General features: G+C 28.7%; 1 protein-coding gene across 3 annotated transcripts in view; it reads right to left on the bottom strand.

The window, feature by feature from the left end:
- LOC132950792 (carbonic anhydrase-related protein 10) overlaps positions 1-23075 on the bottom strand; it is a 108417-nt gene that overhangs the window by 35892 nt on the left and 49450 nt on the right. For all 3 annotated transcript variants that reach the window (XM_061022356.1, XM_061022353.1, XM_061022354.1), the window contains exons 6-7: positions 9915-10010; positions 9778-9844 (exon numbers count right to left, since the gene is read on the bottom strand). In XM_061022356.1, the coding sequence (XP_060878339.1) occupies positions 9778-9844; positions 9915-10010 (163 nt within the window). The remainder of the gene's footprint in view (positions 1-9777; positions 9845-9914; positions 10011-23075) is intronic.

Below are 23075 nucleotides of genomic sequence, written 5' to 3' on the forward strand. Positions count from 1 at the left end.
ATACATAACACAATACGATGCGCGAAAACACTAGCAGCCATTGTGCAATTGGGCAAACGAACGGCGCGACGTCATGCGGTTGAAAAAGGGTAAGAGCATAATATATTATTATATTATATTGTTCTTGTTATATTATTATTACTATGCACACGAGAAGTTTCGTCTCTTATGGGGCAGTACGACAATCACACGCACATACAGTATTATACACTATTACACGTGTAATTCGTCCCTCTCGGGTTGCATCTGCCTCTGTCGGCAGTCTCTATATAATATATAGTCAACAGCGACATTTTCGTCAAATGTCCACCTCTATCATGCTATTCTCGACTTAAATCGAATACTCGTAGTCCCTATTATTGTTGTTCTCTATATTCGAATCCTGCCGACCTACCCGCGAACAATGCTCATCGTGGTCAACCGCATTAAATCACCGAAAACGGTTAATATATATCATTTGTATTACTACTACCGTATAAAAATCCGCGGGACACAGTTTAAAAATAAAGTTTCAAATCTGAGGATAATCGATTCTTATAAATAATAAAGTACCAGCAATAATCATAATATGTTTTAAACGAAGTAAAATACGACTGAAGCTTTACACCACATTTTATCCTGACATAATAATAGAATATACGTTTTATATTTTATATATTACAATAAAGTCCTAAATTCCCAATATCCTGCACGTTTTCACTATAACCATTATGTGTATGATATTTTCATTGTAAAATACAAAAGCAGTGGCCAAATTTATCGTTCTGGTTGGTTTATACAGAATTTACTATTTAATGGTATAAGCACTGTAGGCAGACGAGTCGATTTTAAAATACAGAACGCATCAGAAAAAAAATGTCATCAATAATTGAATGGTTTTAATAATTTTCGTTAGATGATTAAAAAAAAAATCTATATCTGTTCAAAAAAACATCAAAACTGACTAAATTACATTCGCATATTATTAATTTATAGTTAAAATATATTAAGAGAAATGCTTATAACTTATAAGTAGGATAACCGAGTTGGTGGTTGTTGCCAACATCAGTCAAATCTTTTTCTGACATCTCATATTAATAACGCCATGATGATATTTTGCATTTCAACGATCCAATTATTTATTTTTATGATCACACGGCGTTCTGGATAGGCATTTTAGCTACACCACTGTCGTGTGTTCATTTTTCTGACACCTATCATAATATTAACACCTAATAATTGTGTATAATAATACGAGCCCAGAAAACCAACTCGAAAAATACATAGTTCAAAAGTAAAAAATAACTATTTTCGAGCCAAATTTCCAGTTAGGTTGTACAATTCACTCATACACGTGTTACACTGTTATATACGACGGAAATACGGCATCCATGTGTTATTTTGTTCTGAAAACATCTTCCTATATATTATACGAGTTGATTACGGACCAGAAGTATATATATATTTTTTTAAACATCAGTCGGCTGGAGATCCTCAAAGTTTTAATCGGGATGATGATTTTTATGAATATAAAATAAATATACTTTTTTACGTTGCTTTTCTGACCGACCATATATACGAGAGAAAAATGTTTTAATTTTTCAACAAAGCCACTTGAACGCTACTAAAACGAGCAAACCGATATACGAAACTTGTTTGAAGGCTTACATCAGCGTAACTATACAAAATATTATAATATTATGTTGTGCAGGTATATTATTGTTATTATTATTATTATTATCATAGTACGCACCATATTATATTGTTTAATAATATGTAACGAAACAACCAGTATTGGGCCTTATATGACTTTATAATTTGACTAAAAAAATAATGAAAAATACTTAATTGTACCGTATTGCAGATTCTATAGACTATAACCGAGCGTTATAAATTATAATTGTATATCATACCAGATGAATGCACATTACGAAATCTTCGCCGAAATATACGCGATTGTTTCGTCTTAGAAAATACAATAAATCAAAAATTAACTAAACATCATCAATATATAATATTACTATTCGTGTTGCCGTTATTATTATTATTATTATTACTATTAATATTACTTACTATTACTATTAAACCGTCCGACACACTACGGTGGCAGTGCGGTGGTCCTTGCCATGATAATGATTACTATTGCATGCGAATAAATTGACGGACGCTTACGTTTTCGACACGGTAATTACACAGCAATAACTGTACACAATGAAGTCGCACGCGTAAACATTTACCCGTACGCGCATTATAATAATAATATTGCACACGCACAAAACAATATGATGATATTGCACTATGCACTATTATGTATAATATACAGAGTGATTCAATCACTGTTGTTCACATTCACTTTATTAATTTAATCATTGTTCTATTGAAGTTCTTATTTTTGAGATCTTTGAGTCAGCATATTACTATGCATAGACCGTGTTATCTAATATTTTGTTTGTATCCTGAAAGGTTAACACACATGACTACTCTCTTTTTACGGTAAACCTGGAGGCTTCAACCCACAGCCTACTTTTTCTTTATTAGAAGCCAGCAGACACATTTTAATCATAATATGCACTTATTAATACATTTTTGATAATATTTTAATACATGTTTTTTTATTACGAATTAGATTTTTTTTTTTTTAAATAAAAAGTGTCTTTCTGATAAAACATTTTGAAGCCGACTATTGTAAACTAATAATTGGATTTATTTTTAACATTCTGAACATATGAATCAAAATTTAGTGAATTGTTCTTAAGAATTTCCAAAGAAAAATAACAGCTGAACAAATTTTATAATTATATTTATATAAGATGTTGAGTCTACACTATTCATCGTCATTGATTATGTCACTGTAATATATGTGTTAAATTTGAATTCAGTAATATAAACCCATGCATTCGAAAATGATTGTGAATGGAGGCTGTCCTAACTGCTGACTTGTATTACTAAGGGCATTTTATTATATATTTATTATTACTATTTGTAATTTATTTTTCCATCAGTTATACGGAAGGTTGAACTAATTTTTTCAAATATCAATTGGCATACATAATAATAATAACTATTATTATTATCTTATAGGATATTACTAGGCAGCTATTTACTTTATTAACTTTAAGAATTTCAATAGGTTAAGTATAAATATTTTGAAGCTTATAATTATTTGTCTATGAAATGCTAAACATAATAAATTATTTGTTGAAAAATGTAGGTTTCTACAACTATTAATTTTTCCATTATGATAAAAACAAAATAAATGTTGACAAAAACAGGGTTCGTCTTATAAATTCCTGTTTTTCTTGAACTTTTGTACTTTTACACCTCAAAGGTTCCAATAAGATACAATTTTCGACCAAAACCCATCCTCAACGTTTAAGTTTGAATCATTTTTAGTGTGGTGATAGACACAAAACAAAAATCATTATTTATTGTATAATCAACACATTTAGAATCCAAAAAAGGGAGGATTTGATTTTAAAAATAATAAAATTAGTGTCACCAAGAAACACTAGCATAAAATTCGAAGTATTTGTTATAAAAATAAATAATATATAGTCTTTCAGTAGGTTTATTCAGAAAATTCAAAAATCAGAATTGTAATTAATGCATACCTATTATATGTATGGTTAAAGGATAAAATGGAAGTTATTATGCGTTGGTGAAACACTCTGTACATCGCTTCTGTAAGTTCAGTTATAAATACCAACGCCGGTGGTCGAGTTTAACGACCATCGGGGACGAGCACTGAGCAGCTGACGTAGCGATTAGGTTTTTGAACGATAATTACATGCTATGGTAATTATTATTATTGCCGGACGACCGTTCACGCAATCTAGTCGTTTCGTTTGAGACCACGCACTGCAACCAGGTTTTAACTCGAGCGGTCTGAAATCTTAGTGATTTTAATATGATATTATTACTTTTATTGTTGTCGTGGTCGTACAACAACGTCGAGTACCGGACAGCCAAGAGGTTGTTTTCTAGTGATATTTTTATTCGTACTGATTTCAATAAATTTGAATTAGTATTCTAATAACATATTATATATTAAATTTATCCGGATGAAAGTAATTACAATATTACATGTATATTGTATAGTATATAAATACTTACATAAATATAACTTTTAACATAGAGTTAAAAAAGATTGAAATTCACGCAACAAAATTACCTTTTTCAGTACAAAAATAAATATAAAACGCGCTATCGCCACCTTTCACATACACCCCACTTCAATTTGTTTCCACTTTATCGCGTTATCCCTAATTAACGGCCTTTGACATTTTTTTCTAGTACTTGTATGAACATAAACATGACATTCTAAAGTAACCGTTTTAACCACATAAAAGTATATTATAGGTAGTAAGAAAATAATATTATGTAAGTATAAAACGCTGAACGTAATTTTAATTAATATAACTACAGCTTTAAGAAAATATAAATTATTTTTAATTATTACTTTGTTTAAATGTTTGTAGAAACGTCCTGTATTATTATTGTTACAAAATATAAAACGTTATTTGTTATTAATAAATAAGCGTTTTAGAAAAAATGAGTTGTTGTAAAATATTATTGTATTTATAAACAATATACGCTATAACAATTAAAACGCGTGCAAATTTACTTGGCCGATCACTAAATTTATGATAATTTGACACAAAATAGCTTTTTAGAATCGTATCATAATATATATTTTATCAGTATTTGAAATTTATATTTTTATATTTTCTGAGTATTTTCATATTATAATACGAATTAACATATTAATATGACTACCGAATCTCGTGCTATTATCTATTACGTGGATTAGCGATTACCTATAACTATTAAGATTGTGTTACACTTCTAACTTCATAAAATATCAGGAAATATAATAATATGTATGAACAACTTGAAAACGAAGTACAGATTTTCGTTTTTAAATCGAGAATTTCTCACCGACTCTATAAAGACGACGTACATGTATAAATGTATATTGTGTACACTTATATATTATCACGTACTGTCAAAAACAATTTTTTTCTTTTTACTAAATATAATATTTTCTTATAAATAATTCTGCGTTAAAAGTTTTCTGTATTTTATTTAGTTAAAACCTTAGGTAACTAGTACTAAAACCAAAAAAAGAACAGTTAATTTACCTTGAAATAATTTCTATAATATGTTAATAACAGAGTGATGGACCAATCATGATGATTCCTATTTTGTCCTACATACATGATTGAATGTGATAATTAATTTAATTGTATACTATACCTAAGAATACATATTATTTTTTTTCAATCACTGACCAAATATTTAATCTTAAATGCATAAACCAATAAATTTTTGAAAATGTAAATGCATCTAAATTGAATTTCAAAATGAGTAGTTCTAAATCCTTAAAATTTATATGCCGAGGGGTGAGGATAATAATCTATGATAATGGTTTTACATAAAATATAAAAATCTGTAATACTTAGTCTGGTAAATATAATACTCGGACAACTTTAAGAAATTACGAAATAATAATACATCAATAAAGTATATCAATATGGAAAATGTAACGTTTAAATCATCATTGCTCTCGTACTATATTAAAATATTTAATCATCGATTATTTTTCTAAGTACATGTATAAAGTTATATAATACTGAAACTATCTCTAATTTTAATTTACATGCATAACAATTTTTAAAGAAAATCATCTGCTTAATAATTTATTCAAGGTAAATAATGACTGTACTTGTTTGAAAAAATTATGTTTGTATCGATACAGGACACTCTTTAAATAGCATAACAGCCTGAGTATTTTAAAACAATATGGTCCTTAACTCTCAAGTATGCTTAAAAATTACAAAAATCAGAATTTGAATAAATCCATTATTAAAGAAAAAATGGGGGTGATTACTGTTCATTATGTTTGAAAAATCACCCTATATTTCATGAGTGTATTTTGTCATACAAAATATAAACGGCATAAAACAGTATTTTTAAACCTATAACGGGTCAGTTATTATTATTATTATTATTATTGTTATTATTCTAATCGAATAAATTTGGTTAATTTCGAATTCGAATCAACAACTCAAACGAGTAAACGTGCAGAGCGGAGCACACTTCAAATACTGTCATACTTGGGTCTACTATTTCATTACTGAGAATTAAAAATCATTAATTTTATAAGGGCTGATAGCGTTTTGAAACGCCATCGCACTCATACTTTGTAGCCGCGTAATTTTCCATACAAAATGTAAATACTACTTTATTTTTTACTCTATTTTTAAACTCTACTACCTAACCCATGTATAGTGGGATGCGGTTCTTGTATACCTCTTTTACGGGACGCAACTAAGGTGCCCCGCATAATAGTATATTATATTTTAGTAAATATAAAACAATAATAATAACAAAAAAAAACTGTAACTGTTCCCCCGTGGGATATTTTCTATACCACAGTATTATTATAATTATTTGTGAGTTTGTGATCGGTTATTGAAAATCAAAACGTTCACACAATAGTATGCGCTTGAACAATGATGGTCTTCTAGGTATATTATTATTTAGATAAAACTATTTGGGATAAATATCTAATACTACATTAATCGAGGACATCGGTGGTATATTATATTGTACATGGGGTGGTATTATGTACGTTGACATATTCAATTATTAGTACAGAAATAAATTGCGTTCTGCCCTGTCGGCTATTATAATAATGCATACGATAAATTGTCATTTGCTCGTACGGCGTATAATATAATATTATATTTGTTCCGGTCCTTTGATCCGTTACATTTTCGAATGGAGGAAGAAAGCGTTGTTTGCATTGCACAATTAATATTATACATAATATATTTTATGTTGTGATTAAATGGGACTAATACAGTGTATATTGTATTTGTTTTTAACAAGCTTTCGAGATACCGAGAAATTTCAATAGTTTCCATTTTCATAGTCCTTCGAAACGATTAAAATTGACAGATAATAATATTATAATATAATACATTGGGAAGATCACAACCCCAAACGTGTAATATATGTGTACAGCTGTAAGTTCGTTCATTTCAGTGTTATTGAATAATAATAAGATACAATGTGATATTGACTATCATTTTTTTAGTAAAAATCAAGTGTTCGTTTGAAGCATAGAGTTGTTTGTTTTAATTCATAAGCGTATGTTTTGATGGTTTATCGAAATTCATGATTAGAGTTTAAACTTTTTCACATACACAAAAACATCAAAAGTTGCGAAAAAAATTTGTGAAACCGTGAACAACTTATATGATTTAAATAAAACACACAAATTGAAACAAAAACAATGAAAACGGTTATCAATGCGCATAATATAATCGTGTAATAAAAATTATCGTAAACGTGGCACATTAAAGTTTACCTTTTGCTATGGTTTGCTTTAGTTGCTGATGATTATTTACAGGGTTGGCGTGTGGCTACAACTTTTATAAGTAGGTATTAGTTTTCGTCAAACATGCTGCTATATTTTTATTTTTTAAGCACGCGTATAGAACCATCGTTATTCAATTGTATAATAATTTATAATATTTGATATTATTCAATGTATAATAAGTAGTATACTACTTAACATATAAACTGAAACTATACAATTGTTTTATGCTTATAGTTAAATTTATTTATTTTTGAATAAAGCGTATTTTTGTGCTGTTTTTATTTTAAATTCTAATAATTACTTTGGGTAGTAAAAAATACAAAATTGATTTGAGAATTTGACGAATCACGTCAAATATACCTCGAATATCCCTAAAAAATTTTAATATTATACAGGTGAAAACTATATATTGTTCAAACCATTTCAAACGATACAATAAAACAAATAATAACATAATATAGGTCCGTCTGTGGAATAAAATCATAAAAAAACAATTAATGTCGTTCACGGATTTTTCTACATAGAAAATTTATTTTATTTCATTTTTTTAACAAAATAATTCTTGATGTATTGATTTTATTCATAAAACTAGTAGTACAATACTGTACAAATTACGTCTATAAACTTAGCAGAGAGTAAAGACTCGTCTTCATAAATATTTATAAAATAGATAAAACCAAAATAAAACAGCTTACACTAATTCCAAGCGAAATGTTTTATATAATTTTGTTTTTGACGCAATTAGGTAAATATTATAATAACTGTTGAAAATAAAAATGCTCATAGTTAAACACAAGTTGTAGGTCATTTAAAGCCTAAAACGTCAAATATTTCATTACGGCATACTGTAGTAAAAACGGATTTCTCGTATACACGACTCTTTCGACGAATTTTAACTATTGTTTAGTAAAATGTTTGGAATTTACGAAATAAATATTTGAAACGAATTCGTTCATATATTTTCATAAAAAAATAAGTTAAAGTGGGGCGAATCGAGTTTAAAGAAACAAATTCGTTTTGTTAATATTTCCGAGAAATGTTCAAACATCGATTCAAAATATTTTATTACGAACAACTTCATTTTAATTGCACTTGTAAATCAAATGGGTGGCTTTGTATTACGAAATAATCCTATGAAACTAAAAATCATTCACTGAGTAATAATAATATTTCCAAACAACTGTGAAAACTATACGACGACCCGGAATAACATAGTAACGTTCGGAAGAAACTAATTTGTACTTAAGTAACAATCTGAATGCGACCACTACTATATTCCGATTTCGCGTCAGCAGAGTGATTATTTTCGTTGTGACTTGTAACTCAATGCAAATAAAACCTATTCGAATAATATTGTATAGTACCACGTGTGTATTGTACATAATAATAAGAAAATTATTTATCGATTTTTACCCGTTTCTGTTAAGATATTTTTACTGTATTTTAAATGTTTTCCCGTCCAAGAATATCACATTAAATAATTGTTTTACGCGTTGTGTATCACGCAACATATACGTATACATATTATGCATATATATAAATGTACGTTTGTGTGCGTCTAGTGGTATTCAAGACAAAAACAAAGTTTTAAAATGACTTAGCACCGCACAGTTTGCTGTCATTGTCTTTCACACACGTGACACGACAAAAGCACGTTCGCATTAATGCCGAAATCGTTAAGTGACTGTAAAGTGATTTTAGAGCTGTACTTAAAATTAAGAACGATGTAATGCCGTATATTTCTCTGGCTAACTCCTACCAAATCAGCTCGTATGAATTATTTTATCGAAATTACGAATAAGAAAAATAAACCGTTAAACGATACGCACCAAAAAATTTGTAAAAATTCTATTTAATGTTTTAATAATAATTAGGGTTTATAGATCAAAAAACCACCATTTTAATATTATAATACACTATGTAGTATGTTCCAATAATATCGACCTAACGAATACATATAATTTAGCTGCTACAATACAATATACGATAATGTCACGAATATGATTGATATAAAGACAACAAATTAAGCAGCTAAGTCTTTTAAAATAGTTTAAACAGCTGTTGCGAATTAATTTTTAATTTATTATAATTTGCACGATTCGCCTATATTTTTGATATTCAATGATATTATTTTTCCAAGTTAGTCACATAATAAAACTGTTTACTGATCAGTTTTAATAGTTTGTAAATAATAACTTCGGTGAATTATTGTTCTATACAGACTTGATAGAATTAGTATTGTTATACCTACTGCTAACACGGATTACTAATATCGATTAGTTTTAATTTTTAATTTTTTTAAACTCTCAACATTTACGGAAATCAATGATTTGAAAATATTCAACATTTATTTTTATCATGATAGTATAGGTACTAGTATGAATAATATTAGTATTCTAATGTTAACTTACCTTTGTACAAAAGTTTTCCGAATTCGTTGGTGACCATTTGGAATTCTGAATTCGTTGTCTGTCCAATCTGTAAGGTTAAATAAAAATTATTAAGAAGGTCCAAAATCATAAGGTAACGGACGTTTTTTAGAACTCACTTGGACCATGAGTGATACACCGACAATTCCTTGGGATTTCATTTGGGCTTCGGACATATTTGAATAAAGATCAGTGTTGTAACCGTAAAGCTGAATCTGAAAATCAAAATGATATGTTTAGTTATCACAACATAATATAACTGTTGTAAACAATAATGACAATAACTACGTTACACATAAGACATTACAATGCAGTAGTATAATGTGTGCAGATGTAATAAAATACATCGAAACACCATCATAATTTTAATCGTTTTTTAACGGATGTAAAGTAAATCAAAAATAAAAATACGCACGAGAAATATTTTAATGGTCCTCTAAAGAGGCAACGACTACTGCTCCCGAATTCCACGCTTATTGTTGTAACATTTTTTTTATCGTGAAAAAATGTAATTTTCACCAAATTCGCGGTAATGGGGATAATATTTTCGATGGAAGCAACGATATGGAAAATATATAAGCTGGCGTTAATACCCCATTTAAAATGTCAAATTTTAAGTTAACATACATTATATATAAATATATAATATAATAATATTATAATAAATATTATAGTCAACATATTTATAAGTATATATTATATCTATATATTGTGGTATTATATGCAGTTCGCGTATAGTGATCTCAGCATTCTCACTCACTCATAATAATTTATATGCAATTTAGGATTTTCTCTTACTTTTGTATGGATTACCCTGAGTATATTTATTAAAAACGAAAACAATTAAATCAGGATTACTGCAGCTCAATACATTAAACTTCAGTATATCAGTAAATATTCTAAATATTCAATATACAATATGTACCAGGTATGTGGTATCTAGTCATTATAATAGGTACCTATGATATTATTATATTACTTTATAACGCAATTTATACGACTTATTTCATTCAATTATACATATTTTGTGAAAAATCAAAAAAAAAAAGTCACTGAAAACATAACTGTATGTTTGTGACAATAATAATTACAACTTTAATGCATTTGTTAAAATCCACTTAAATATACGAATATTATGAATAATAACAGTGAAATGATTAATGGGTTGTATTATTGAGTTCATATAAATTATTATTCGCGATTTCCAGAAATATTTTTTAGAAAATAAATTTATTTTATTGTTTATCATGTTTCATTGTTCACAACTACATTATTGTTTGATTTCTTAAAAATGAATTACTCGTCACGCCGTTGTGGGTTTTGAGGTTATAACAATTCCAGAAATCCATTTTTTTTAATTGCGTTTTATCGGTCGCAAATTAATTTAAAATTGTAAAATATAAACACTATAACATTAATTTACAAGAATAGCAAAGAAAGTTGCGGCAACATATTATTTTTTTCTCATAGTAAATCGATATTGTTGAAATGTTGAATGTCACAATGTGCGAATATTTTTTTTTTTTTGTTTCTATACTGTCGTTTGTATTTCGAATCTATTTTAAATTCAAAAGGGCTAAACAATGATACAGACGAATTTGCATAGTCTTATAAATCTAGTGAATACGTATTTGTTTGAATACTTAAATTGTTATTATTTAATGCTATTCTTATCCGTTGTCGAACTATATTGTCATGACCATTTGTATATTTTTATAACCAAAACACACGAGTTCTTTTCAAAAAGTTAACGCACATACATTACAGTTGGCCATGGACCGTCTTAACAAAAACTCGTATAGATAATAACAAATTAAGAAGACTTTATTTTCCTTATATAGTTTAACTGTTAGCTATAACAGCTGGAAAACATGCTTCACAGTGTTCGACTTTTTTCAGATGCTTTGAACAAATGTGAATACATCTTAGCTATAAGTTTATGGTAGCATAAGGTTTTTTCAGAAATTGTGTTTAACGTTGACTGAGAGAACACATGTAGGTACGGTACTCAAAGGGCACTATTATAGCACCATTAGGTTCAATGGCTGTCAAAGAGTAACCGGAACTGTCCACCCGGCCGGAAAAGGTCAGATGCCTTTTTTCATTGCTTCCATTAAATGCGTATTTTTAAAAGTCTTACTTCCAAAAATATTCTTAGACACTAAAACACTTGCGAAAACAACACTACATCGCTTTAGATGATAGTCGACGAGAAATATTTACATTTATAATTATTGTTCACAATTAATACGATATAGGTATGAATCGCATTCCTAGAGTCAAAATGAATTACTGATCGATCAGATTGAAAAAATATTATTTTCAATATAGGTACTCAAATTAAATTGTAAATTAAACACTATAAATCGATTGAACATAGTACACAAAATATTTTGTTTTCACGCATCTTAGACGGATGACAAACATTAAAAAGAATAAAAAATAAATGCATACCAAATAATATGATAGAATGCGGAAGAGAAAAATTGAATCAGAATAATACACTACGCTATTGTTATTTTTAAATGGTACGTAGTATTTTTAAATATTTTTCAACTAATATTCAAAGTTTGTTGTAGTAATTACGGGCTATTGTTTAAACTTAAATTTATTAAATACAACAATATTCTTTCGGTAGAAAAATAAAATCGCGTGTCAATCCAAAGCGATTAGTCGTAGCAAACGGAAACTTGTACAGCGTACGACAATTAAACATCACTCACATATATCTATTTTACCTCCTAAATAACTGAAATTATTTTTCTACTACCAAATAAGTATATATAACTTAATGGTTTCTTAAGCTATCGTGTTTTCGTTTTCTCGGACATTTCTTTTGAAAGTCAACTACCGCACGTGGAACGTCTACATTGTCGATGCAATATTACTGTATAATAGTATTACTATTGTTGGTTATGGCCGGTGGACACACACACGCCCATCGCAAACAATAAACAATTTACAGGTTAAATACGATTCTACACGAAATTTTCTTTCATTTAATATTTCAACATCATATATTATGTCATTAGTCACGACAGTATATTAGCTACCTACTGCGTGGTAAGTATAACAGCTATTCGTTCCTTAAAAACTATACGAGATGCGCAATATTATGTACCTAGTACTTACCTAATATAATATTATATTATGTTTGCAAAGTGTATAATGTATATATATATATATATATATATGCTAGATACTATAAAAATCTATACAGTAAAACTAAATTAAATACCACGCAAAAAAAATAATAAAAACCACCATGTGCGGATTAGCGAAATCAAAAACTATATAATATCATAATATTATTTTACTCGTTGCTCACACATCCGAAACAACCGACTTCGTTGTAACGGTGTAGGGTAAAACGGGTAGGTAATGGTTTCTTATGATCTTTCGTGTTTTTTTCCTCCGGCATTTCACTATCGGTAGTCGACTATCGGCTCGCGCGTCAGCTATCGTCAATCCAATCACTATAATATAATATATTTATATACGGCCGGTGGACACACAAATACACACTCACTCGCGGTAATGGAGTGGGAAAAGAATAAACTATCCACCTCAGCCCGTATCGTCGGTTCTGCCCCACTGTCATTCACGTCTTGGCTACGTCGGCCTTTTGCGGCTTTTTTTCCGTCTCCACCGCACTACGATCCATTCGTCTATCGCCCTCCGAGTGCCTATTACACACGCACACACTGCACACTCGAGCCAGCGCGTATATTCCTCGGGGGGATTATTTTCTTAAAAAGCATTCGATTCGCCTCCGAGGGAGTTTTACACGCGACGAGCGGCGGTGCTCATCTCCATTTCGAGATTGAAATCGAAACCCAGCGGATTATGGCCTTTTGACAGCGCGGTAAACGCTCGCGTGTGGATTCTTTCTAAGCGGCATTTGCCAGAGACGATGCACCACCACGCCGGACACGAGAGGGGCGACGAGCACGTTTCGAAACGGCGGCGATGGTACTGACGCGGGTGGCGGAGGGCGAAAGCGAAAAGATAAACACACTACACTGCATATCACATGGTGCTAGTTAAATAGACGTTTTCCGTGATATACACATCATAAAATGTTGTATAAAGTCTATATACTGCTAAAGTATATTTCTATAACAAATGTCACCATTTGGATAAACATAATATTATATACACCACGGTCGAGTGAACCAAAATTAACATTTTCTCCAAAACATGGGTAGGTATTTAAAATTGCTTTTCAAATAGAATTATTTATTTTTAATTTGAAAATAAATATTTAACGGTATTCCTTGGATAGTTCACATGGAAATATTACTTTGCATGATTTTTTCAACCCATTTCGGACCATGGGTAATAGGAGCAGATATTTTTGTTGCCATAATCGATATAATTGTCTACTTACTTTACTTAGGTCTTAGACTTTCAACTCAACAGTTAATTACATAACATAACTAACTACGTTTATTTAATTGGTTTATTTGATTATAAAATATTGTATGAAACAAAGAAAATGATAACTTTTAATTTATAAGGGCGTTTAACTATCAATGTCCATATACAATGTAATCCCTCTCATTTAAGATCCTGTCTACGCCACGGCAGCCTGTACCCATTTTATACAACGGTATCATAATATAATGTAAACCGTGTACCTGTGAGCTTACTGTATAGAGCACATAATATATAAAATATACGTATCATAATGTTTGTAGTTTGAACCTACCTGTTTGCTCGCGATGTTGTGTTTTTATAATATATTACCGTTCTGCTTCGAACGCAATCCATTACGTGACATTTCGATACGGACAAACCCCGAACTTTCGTGATAATTTATTATCATAATATACTATACCGGGGATATACAATACGTTTGATAGTACCGGCGACAGTTATTACTAAAAGATAAATAATATAATATATAACGTATGGATTAATGTACAACATTTTCTATGTTAAATCGTAAAAACTCAAACGTATACCAGATTCTCGGTTGATAACAGAATATAAAGAAAAATAATAATGTTGAAAACCTATATAATATATATAAATATATATATCTGATGGCGTGTCTAGTCGTAAACCTAACGCTATTTCAACAACCGATATTGTGGATTTTTTGTTTTGTTTTATACATCGGGTTAAAGTGCCCAATCGTGTAACACTCAATAAAGTGACAGAAACCAAAAATAAATAAATACATTTATAAGTACGTTGTATTTTTTTTATTACTATTATTATTATTTAACAAGGAAAAACTTTATAGTTCGTTATATACTAGTATATACTAGTATCTATCTACTTTGCATATTACAATAATATAAAACAACTAATTTTTAATAATTGAAAAATGTGTACCTCACTAGTAACAAAAGTCAAAAACATTTTTTTTTAGATAATTCTAGATTTTAGTATATAATTGTTAAATAAAATAAAAATCTAAGAAAAAAATGTAGCGACTAAAATAAAATGGGCTTATACTTTTTATAATACATAATTTACAAAACTATTTACAGATATTTTAATCAGTATCAGTGGAATATAAACTGTTTATATATTTCAACGATAAATTGATTTTTTTTATTCAAAAACCAAAATAAAAAAAAAAAATTGGTTTACCCGAATACTATTTTTTAAATGGCAACAGTAATTTGGAAATGAAAAAAAATATTTATTACATAAATATACTAATCGTGATAGCTTGGGTGATTCCCATAATAAAACAACATTAAACATGATAATATTAAATTATATTGTATTTCATACAGTTGAGTACTTGACATACGAATCATAAAATATAAAAGTATAATACTCTTAGAATAAGCTCTACAATATAATAGGACACTGCAGACCATTTAATGTTCAGTTAAAATTTTAATCCGTGATTCGTGAAACGTATTATATACCAAAACAATTTTGTTGTACGATATTGTTGTAAACGAGTTTATAATTAGTACCATGTTTAAGTGATAGTTTGTTCATTCGGTTATTTTGATATTTGTTAATCAAACCACTATGAAGTATATTATGCTATAAGACGTTGCGTCGGTTCAAACGATTTCTGGATTGTTTCGAAAATTTCAACATTAATCCTATCATATTTTATATTATCTAAATTATTGTATTTTCTAAGCCTCGCAATCAAAGTAAATAATTATAGGTACTTATGCAAATATATTTGGGAATGATGTAGATAAATCAAATTAAAATGCAATAGGAACACCTATAGTAAAATATAATAATGAAATGTAGAGAACCTTTAATGTTTTTACCAAAAATCAAAACTGCTGACAAGCGTTTGATTAAGAATAAGACAACAAGATTCTGTATATTGTATTATATTTATATGCATGTATATATTATATACCATTATATAATGTATAGATATTTTTTTTTTATTAATTAACCCACGGAAACTTGTGTTATTGGGTAGTTTTTTTACTGTGGAGGAGGGTGCTGTAAGTTTAAACACGTGTGTTTTGGTTTGGCAGATTTTTTTAGTGGGCACCCGTTGATATGTCCAGATGGGAGATGGCGGCACTTCTCTTCGGATACCGTGACTTGCCCGAAGAAAAATGCCACCCGCCGCCGGAATCGAACCGGCGCCGGTGTGCATCGCAACCGACGCCTTAATCCGCTTGGCCACTCCGTCCCCCTGTATAGATATTATAGCTAATTAAAATGGAGTACCTTTCTCGGTCGAGGAGTAAAGCAAATATAATTATCTGGTAAATTATCAAATATACGACCCTAACCATTATCCGAACAATCTTCACTGCACCTTTGGTGTACCCTAAACTGCAGCACATCGACCAATATTATTGTAATGATTACCTGATATCGCTATAATCCCCCTATAAACTTAACGGGCACTTTAAACCCAATGTAAATACCATGTATAAGAACAATAGCCTCCGTTAATTACGTATTTAGAGTATATTATAGTGGGTAGGTTTTATAATTACATGTTAATATATAGAACACACTCAATATCTTGAAATTATTTTATTCGTAAAAAAAAAAGGTATAGAATAAAATGATTTTATTAATACGATTTAAATTAAGATTCTGGGTGAAGCGATGAATGTTTAAGACTTAAAATCATGATCTAAGATAATATTATATTAATTACTGGTTAAGGGTTAACCATCGGCATCTGAAAATGTGTCATGATACGAAACAACTAGAAAAACAAATGTGTAACACTGCATACGTTAATATCATAATGAACCGTAAACCGTAAGGTATTATATGTAAGTATAAAAAAGTATAAACATTTTTATAAATGTTGATATATTATTAATTATTATGACTACTATTCGTTATTTTATTACAGCTGTTTTATATCATATTATTGTCACTTCGCAAATCAATTTGAATGCATTTTATCAAAGGGCGATGGACAACTAATATTATATCTTAAGTCGTCCTCATGATGATGCATGCATTTGTATAATTTATAAGATATTAGAGAAGTCCTAAAACAAATGCCATTTAAATGAAACGTGTGCATTATTCTCTGTTTAAAATTTAATGTAAAAAATTTAATTTAAATTTAATGTGCCTATTACATTCGTTTGTGAGTACGATTTCAGATGCAGTTAGTTATTATCTTATATCATATAGGTTCATTATATTATATAATATTATGATCAAATGTTATAACAGAAGGACTAAAAGCCAATCCGCATATCAACAATTTCAATCAATGATACAAAAAAACGAGAAAAAACGTAATCGACACTTTGCAAGACGTTTCTTGTCGGTGTTTTTTGCAATGAAAATAATACGTGGTCGTTTAAACAAAATTAATTGAAAAAGAAATCCACAATATCATTTGTACGAATTGAAATTCATAATTTTTGCATAATAATATTTCCTATAGTCGTACATTAATATCGATAAGGTGAATAGAGAATACAATACTCATCAGCAGTTTTACAAAAACCAAGAACTCAACTAAAACTGGTACCTAAAAATTGCAAATACGATACTAAGACAAAATATAGTTAAATACTTCTTATCGAAAATTAATAAAACGCGAATAAATAAACGTAATACATATGGACATGTTAAAATATAAACTATATAAACGCTGTCAACGTTTTCATAATAAAATAATAATAACTCTTCGTAAATCATCTCCTCGCCCGAACGATTCGCTTATATAATAATCGGTGAAATTCAGTTAAACAAAATATTCTGGGGTTTATTTACTAGTGGTTCTAATTCACTCAAATAAATTATCCCGTAGTTATCGTGTTACGAGGGAAAAACATTCACAAACTGTTTTAATTATCATAATGTTAAGATTTATAATATTATTATTGTTGTAAATACGTTACATTCGTTGGCCGGCGCGATATATAGGCAATTTCGGTACAACTGCGTGTGCGTAGATTTTGAACGGTATTCTGCCATTTTCTCGACAAGCGAATTTAACGCTAAAGTTACTTTTCATTTTTCAATAGCAACGACGACGGCAAATTAACGGATTTCAAAATGCGCTACAGCGGAGTAACTATTAGTTGTGGAGTCAATCGATTTACGGAGCCTTTTGTTTTTATAATATTGGCAAAAGTTATTTTCGAATTGTGATGTAATTAATAAAATTACTTCAAATCGTTTAACTACATCATTAACGGTCATTATTATTATTCGTTTTCCTAAACACTTGTAACTCACAATAACTAAAATAAATGCGAAATTCGATAAATCAATTATAAATAAAATGCATGGTAACGATAATATTATCTACATTAAAAATTAAATTATATAATTATCATAATTTCAAGAGTTCTATGATTTCCCGAATAAGTAAGAAATGAGTTGACATATTGTGACACACTAAATTATGTCTTTTAGAATTTCATATATAAAATGATTTCAGACTTTTTTTGTACTCTAAGTATTTGTAATAAATAACAATTATATAATATTTTACAATTACTATATTATATCAAATATGCAAAATCATTAATGATTGATAGTTTTATTTTATGTATTCAAATTTTAAATTTCACCCTAAATAACATTATATATTAAAATAAATTCTTCAATAAGCATAAGTTTTCTTAAAAAAAACTTATTACAAAAATATTTTATAATTTATATTGTATTACATTAAGTTCCGCAGTGTAATGTCCTAAACGAGTAAGTTTATTTTTTTATGGTATTTAGAATATTTTAATTATTTTGGCAACATCACGCATCTTCGACTAGTCAAGATAAATCTGTCACTGGGACTGAGGCATCGTTAACATTTTGTCCCTCAAAAAGGTGTCATTTTACATTCAATTTATATTTGTGTTTAAATCGCATTAAAATGAGTTTTCACCGAAGTTGATTTATTGCTAATGGCATTTTCTTTTTTTCTTCTTATTATTTTATGCGCATTCTGTTTACTTTAATGGTTCTTAGATGCACACTATCGTCATTCTTTATCGCCTCCATTTTTAATGGTAATAGAAGAAGTCAATTTAACTGGTCTATAAAAAAAATATATATAAATATATATATATAAGAAGAAGAAGAAGAAACGAAGGGTAACGCGATTAGAAGTTTACGAAGTGCTGATAAGCCAGTGCTGACAGTGATAAAGTGGTTTCGAGTGATTTATCAAGGATCCGAATTAATTAACGTATAACGCCCTATCGATTAGCATCGTCAACGACAAGGAGGCCCAAGACGGTTGTGTAATCTATACACACCTGGAAATTATTTTGGTTCTAAATCAGACGTTTTTATTAAGACAATGCCATCCCGAACTATTAACGATACAAGAATTAACGAAGAGTCCGTGTAGACTGTAATATTGTCCTAGCATAAACAATCGAAATAAATGCATGTGGATTTACGTGAGTCGTCAGGTATTGTATTGTCGACGAGAAAATTGTTTTGTCAAGGAATTAGAACCAGATTGGTTTGATTGCAATAAAATAGAAATCAGACATTAATACATTATTATATATAGATTATTCAGGTTGGACAAACAATATTATGCATACAAGCTGGGCTTCGATCCGCTATTATAAGATGGTGGTTTAATATGTTAATTTAAAATTTTACAGCATCTGAAAATATCGATTATAAGTAGAGCTATTGAATTATTAAAATATATTCATATTTCATATTCATTTTCATTTTAATTATAATTTCTTCAATACCTATATTAATCAATGATGAGGTATTTTTGCTTGTTGTATAATATTATAGTAGTGCTTAATTGTTGTATAAATTCAATGATTCACTGTAATTCAAAAACTATGTGAATTAAGAGCACAGTTTACCTCAAAAAATACAGCTAATATTTGTGATTTTTTCCTAATTTTTAAGGTATTTTTAGTTTAAATAATTATATTTATTTTTCACTATGTTTTTTATACATTGAATTTTTATTTCAATAAAAAGGTTGTTAAAAGTTGGTTGACATATTTATTTAAAAACAGAATTGCAAACAATAGGTATTATAAGTTTAAAAAAAAAATTCATATTTTATCCAATTTACATTGTCAATGATTCAATAATATTAAGTGTCCTACATTAATTTTTTATTTTTAAAAAAATACTAAGTGTATTACTTTCCATATCATATTGCTTGCAAAATAGATGTCTCATTGAATGAAAATTGACATTGTATAATAATATGTGTCTTGTTGTTCAGACATAAAAAAAAATATATATTTATTTTTGCATTTTCTTTGTTACAACTAAATACCGAGCTGTTTTATATCATTTGGAAACCCACCCCATATAAATAACTTTTAGAATTGTGCGTGTAACCCAAAATAACTTGGACGGACGACTAACGACATTCATTTGCCGACTATGTACAAATAAAAGTACATTTATTTATGTAAAAGAAAAAAAAGCACAAAGGAAAAACTTGACATATTATATTTTTTAAACGCTTATGGTTGTATTAAAAAAAAAGGAAGTAATATCGTTATTTGTTTGCTGAATCAGATACAATGAAAATTGTGCGTTTATATACACAGGTATTTGATATTAATAATTGCCATCGTTATGAGAAAATTGTTTTCCGTTTTGTCTGTAGTTGTCTGCCCGGTGATAATGATAACTAACAATGTCGTTTTCAATGGGACAGACACATATTATTATAGTGACGATTGTTGTATGCATAATGAGACGTCTGTTTGTCATTTTATATGCAATTGCGCAGTACCTTTTGTGTCATAAAAATTACTCTTACAATATACTTTTGTGGTCTATTGTCAAAAAAAACCTTAGGCCTATTCGTTAAGAATTGTTTCCGAGATACCTCATAGTATGTATGTATTCAATTGCATTAAATGGTGGTTTAGGAAATCGGTAAAAATGTGCTGATTTCAGAGCTATAGATAATGAAAAAAGAATCGTGAACTTTTTTGGTGCCTACTTACATAGTAAATATATATTTTTTTTTTGGACGAGGATAAAACTTACTTACATTATACTGTACGTATAAAAACGTTTCCTGTGTATTTTGATATATTTTAAAATAACATAAAAACTGCCAAAATGTATACTATATGTATAATACGTTACAAAATAATGGTTGACAAACAATTGAAAAATAAAGCACAGGTTATAAACAAACTATTAATAAATATTACTAACAATTTTCAACTAATAAACGCATCTTTTTTTATAGTTCTACATTTTAATAATATATGGTTTTTAATTTTTATTTAAGTTCGTTTTTCTTTGATTTTGGTTTGAGTTCTGCTAACTAATTATCATACAGTTATCGTGGTCACTATATACCATTATAATAGGTACGTATATCATAAAAAATATTGCCATATACATAAAAGTTTTGGCAGACTTTGGATTATCTTTAATTTTTAAATGTTTTGCGATATCGATTTTATACCATTATTGTTTCTCCTAAGGGAAGCTTGCCGTTTATATCCTGTTGACTCAGTTTACCTTTTTCTGTTTTCGACATTTATGCAGCTATGTTTTTCAGATTTATTATCAAAAGACAACCGGCGCAGAAATTACCACTTCATTAAAATACGCACATGTCACATTTTAAATCACTAACCATAGTATAAAGCTATACAGGTATATTAATGATTCACGAACGAATAAAATGTATGACTTCTGCAAATGCATTTATAAACAAAATACGAAAACATAATCGCCTTTTAGAAAATGAATGAACAGAGTTTTTTTTACACCAAATCTAATACAATGACAGTGGCTTTCAATTTAAACGTATCATGGCACCTATAAATTGCTCAATAACACGACGTTTTTGAAGGCATTTTTTAGAAATAATTAGACATTTGGACATTTTGGACATTAACTATTTGGAATATTATCATAGTATTGAACACAGATCCATAATATACCTATATATAAATACATATTTTTCCAATAACGCGTCCGGATATATTGTGGTGCTCTAAATCTCGTCATAAAATATAAAAAAAATCACATTGCCAAGTGGTAATATGTTTGTTTTTTTTAAAGGTAATACAATAAATCACAGACGTTGTTCGGTGAAATCATTATACGAAAATACTCATAAGAATGAAGCTTCCTAGCTATGTCCATGTTGCTATTTCCTAATAAAAACTTAACTACCTAATAAAGTCACGCGTCCAATGTATCGATTGGGATGTATACGATACAATGAGCACTTAATTTTAGCTGTCAAAAAATGTTCTTGTTTCATTTTTATTTAAAAATATTATGTTTATTTAAATTAAAATGATAAAATAACTATATAATTTACATTTAACACAACAATGAAGTGGAAAAGGTTCACAACAGTTAATCAGCGTCGAAGAATACAATTTTTAAATCTGCTGTAAGACAGTAAAAAGAATTGTCTTAGGTAGGTAGTGCAAAATAAAATAATGAACATAACATTAAGTCATACATGGTAGGTTAGTATTAGTTTTCACATTTTATTGTTTATTTTGTAAAATATACTAAAGAAACCTATAACTTTGGCATGTGGACGTAAATTACCATCATCAAACTATTGATACAGTTATAAAGAACAATATGAAAATACGAAACGTGTAAAAAGTAAATGTATTAAATTATTAAGAAAGATTTAAAAGTATTGAAAAAAAATGAAAAAAAAATAAAACTTGAAATTAATTAATATGTTCACTCAATCATTAAAAAAATAATTACATCTAATTATTGCATTTTAGCTATTTAATAAAAAGACAATCGGATCGGTTGCGTTTAAAATTATCTATAATTATTAAGAAAGTATGAAATATTAACATAGGTATGGTACATCATAGAATGGGCGGAAATGGTGCTTGGGA

Source organism: Metopolophium dirhodum, chromosome 8 (assembly GCF_019925205.1).
Source record: "Metopolophium dirhodum isolate CAU chromosome 8, ASM1992520v1, whole genome shotgun sequence".
In the NCBI taxonomy this organism is placed as follows: domain Eukaryota; kingdom Metazoa; phylum Arthropoda; class Insecta; order Hemiptera; family Aphididae; genus Metopolophium; species Metopolophium dirhodum.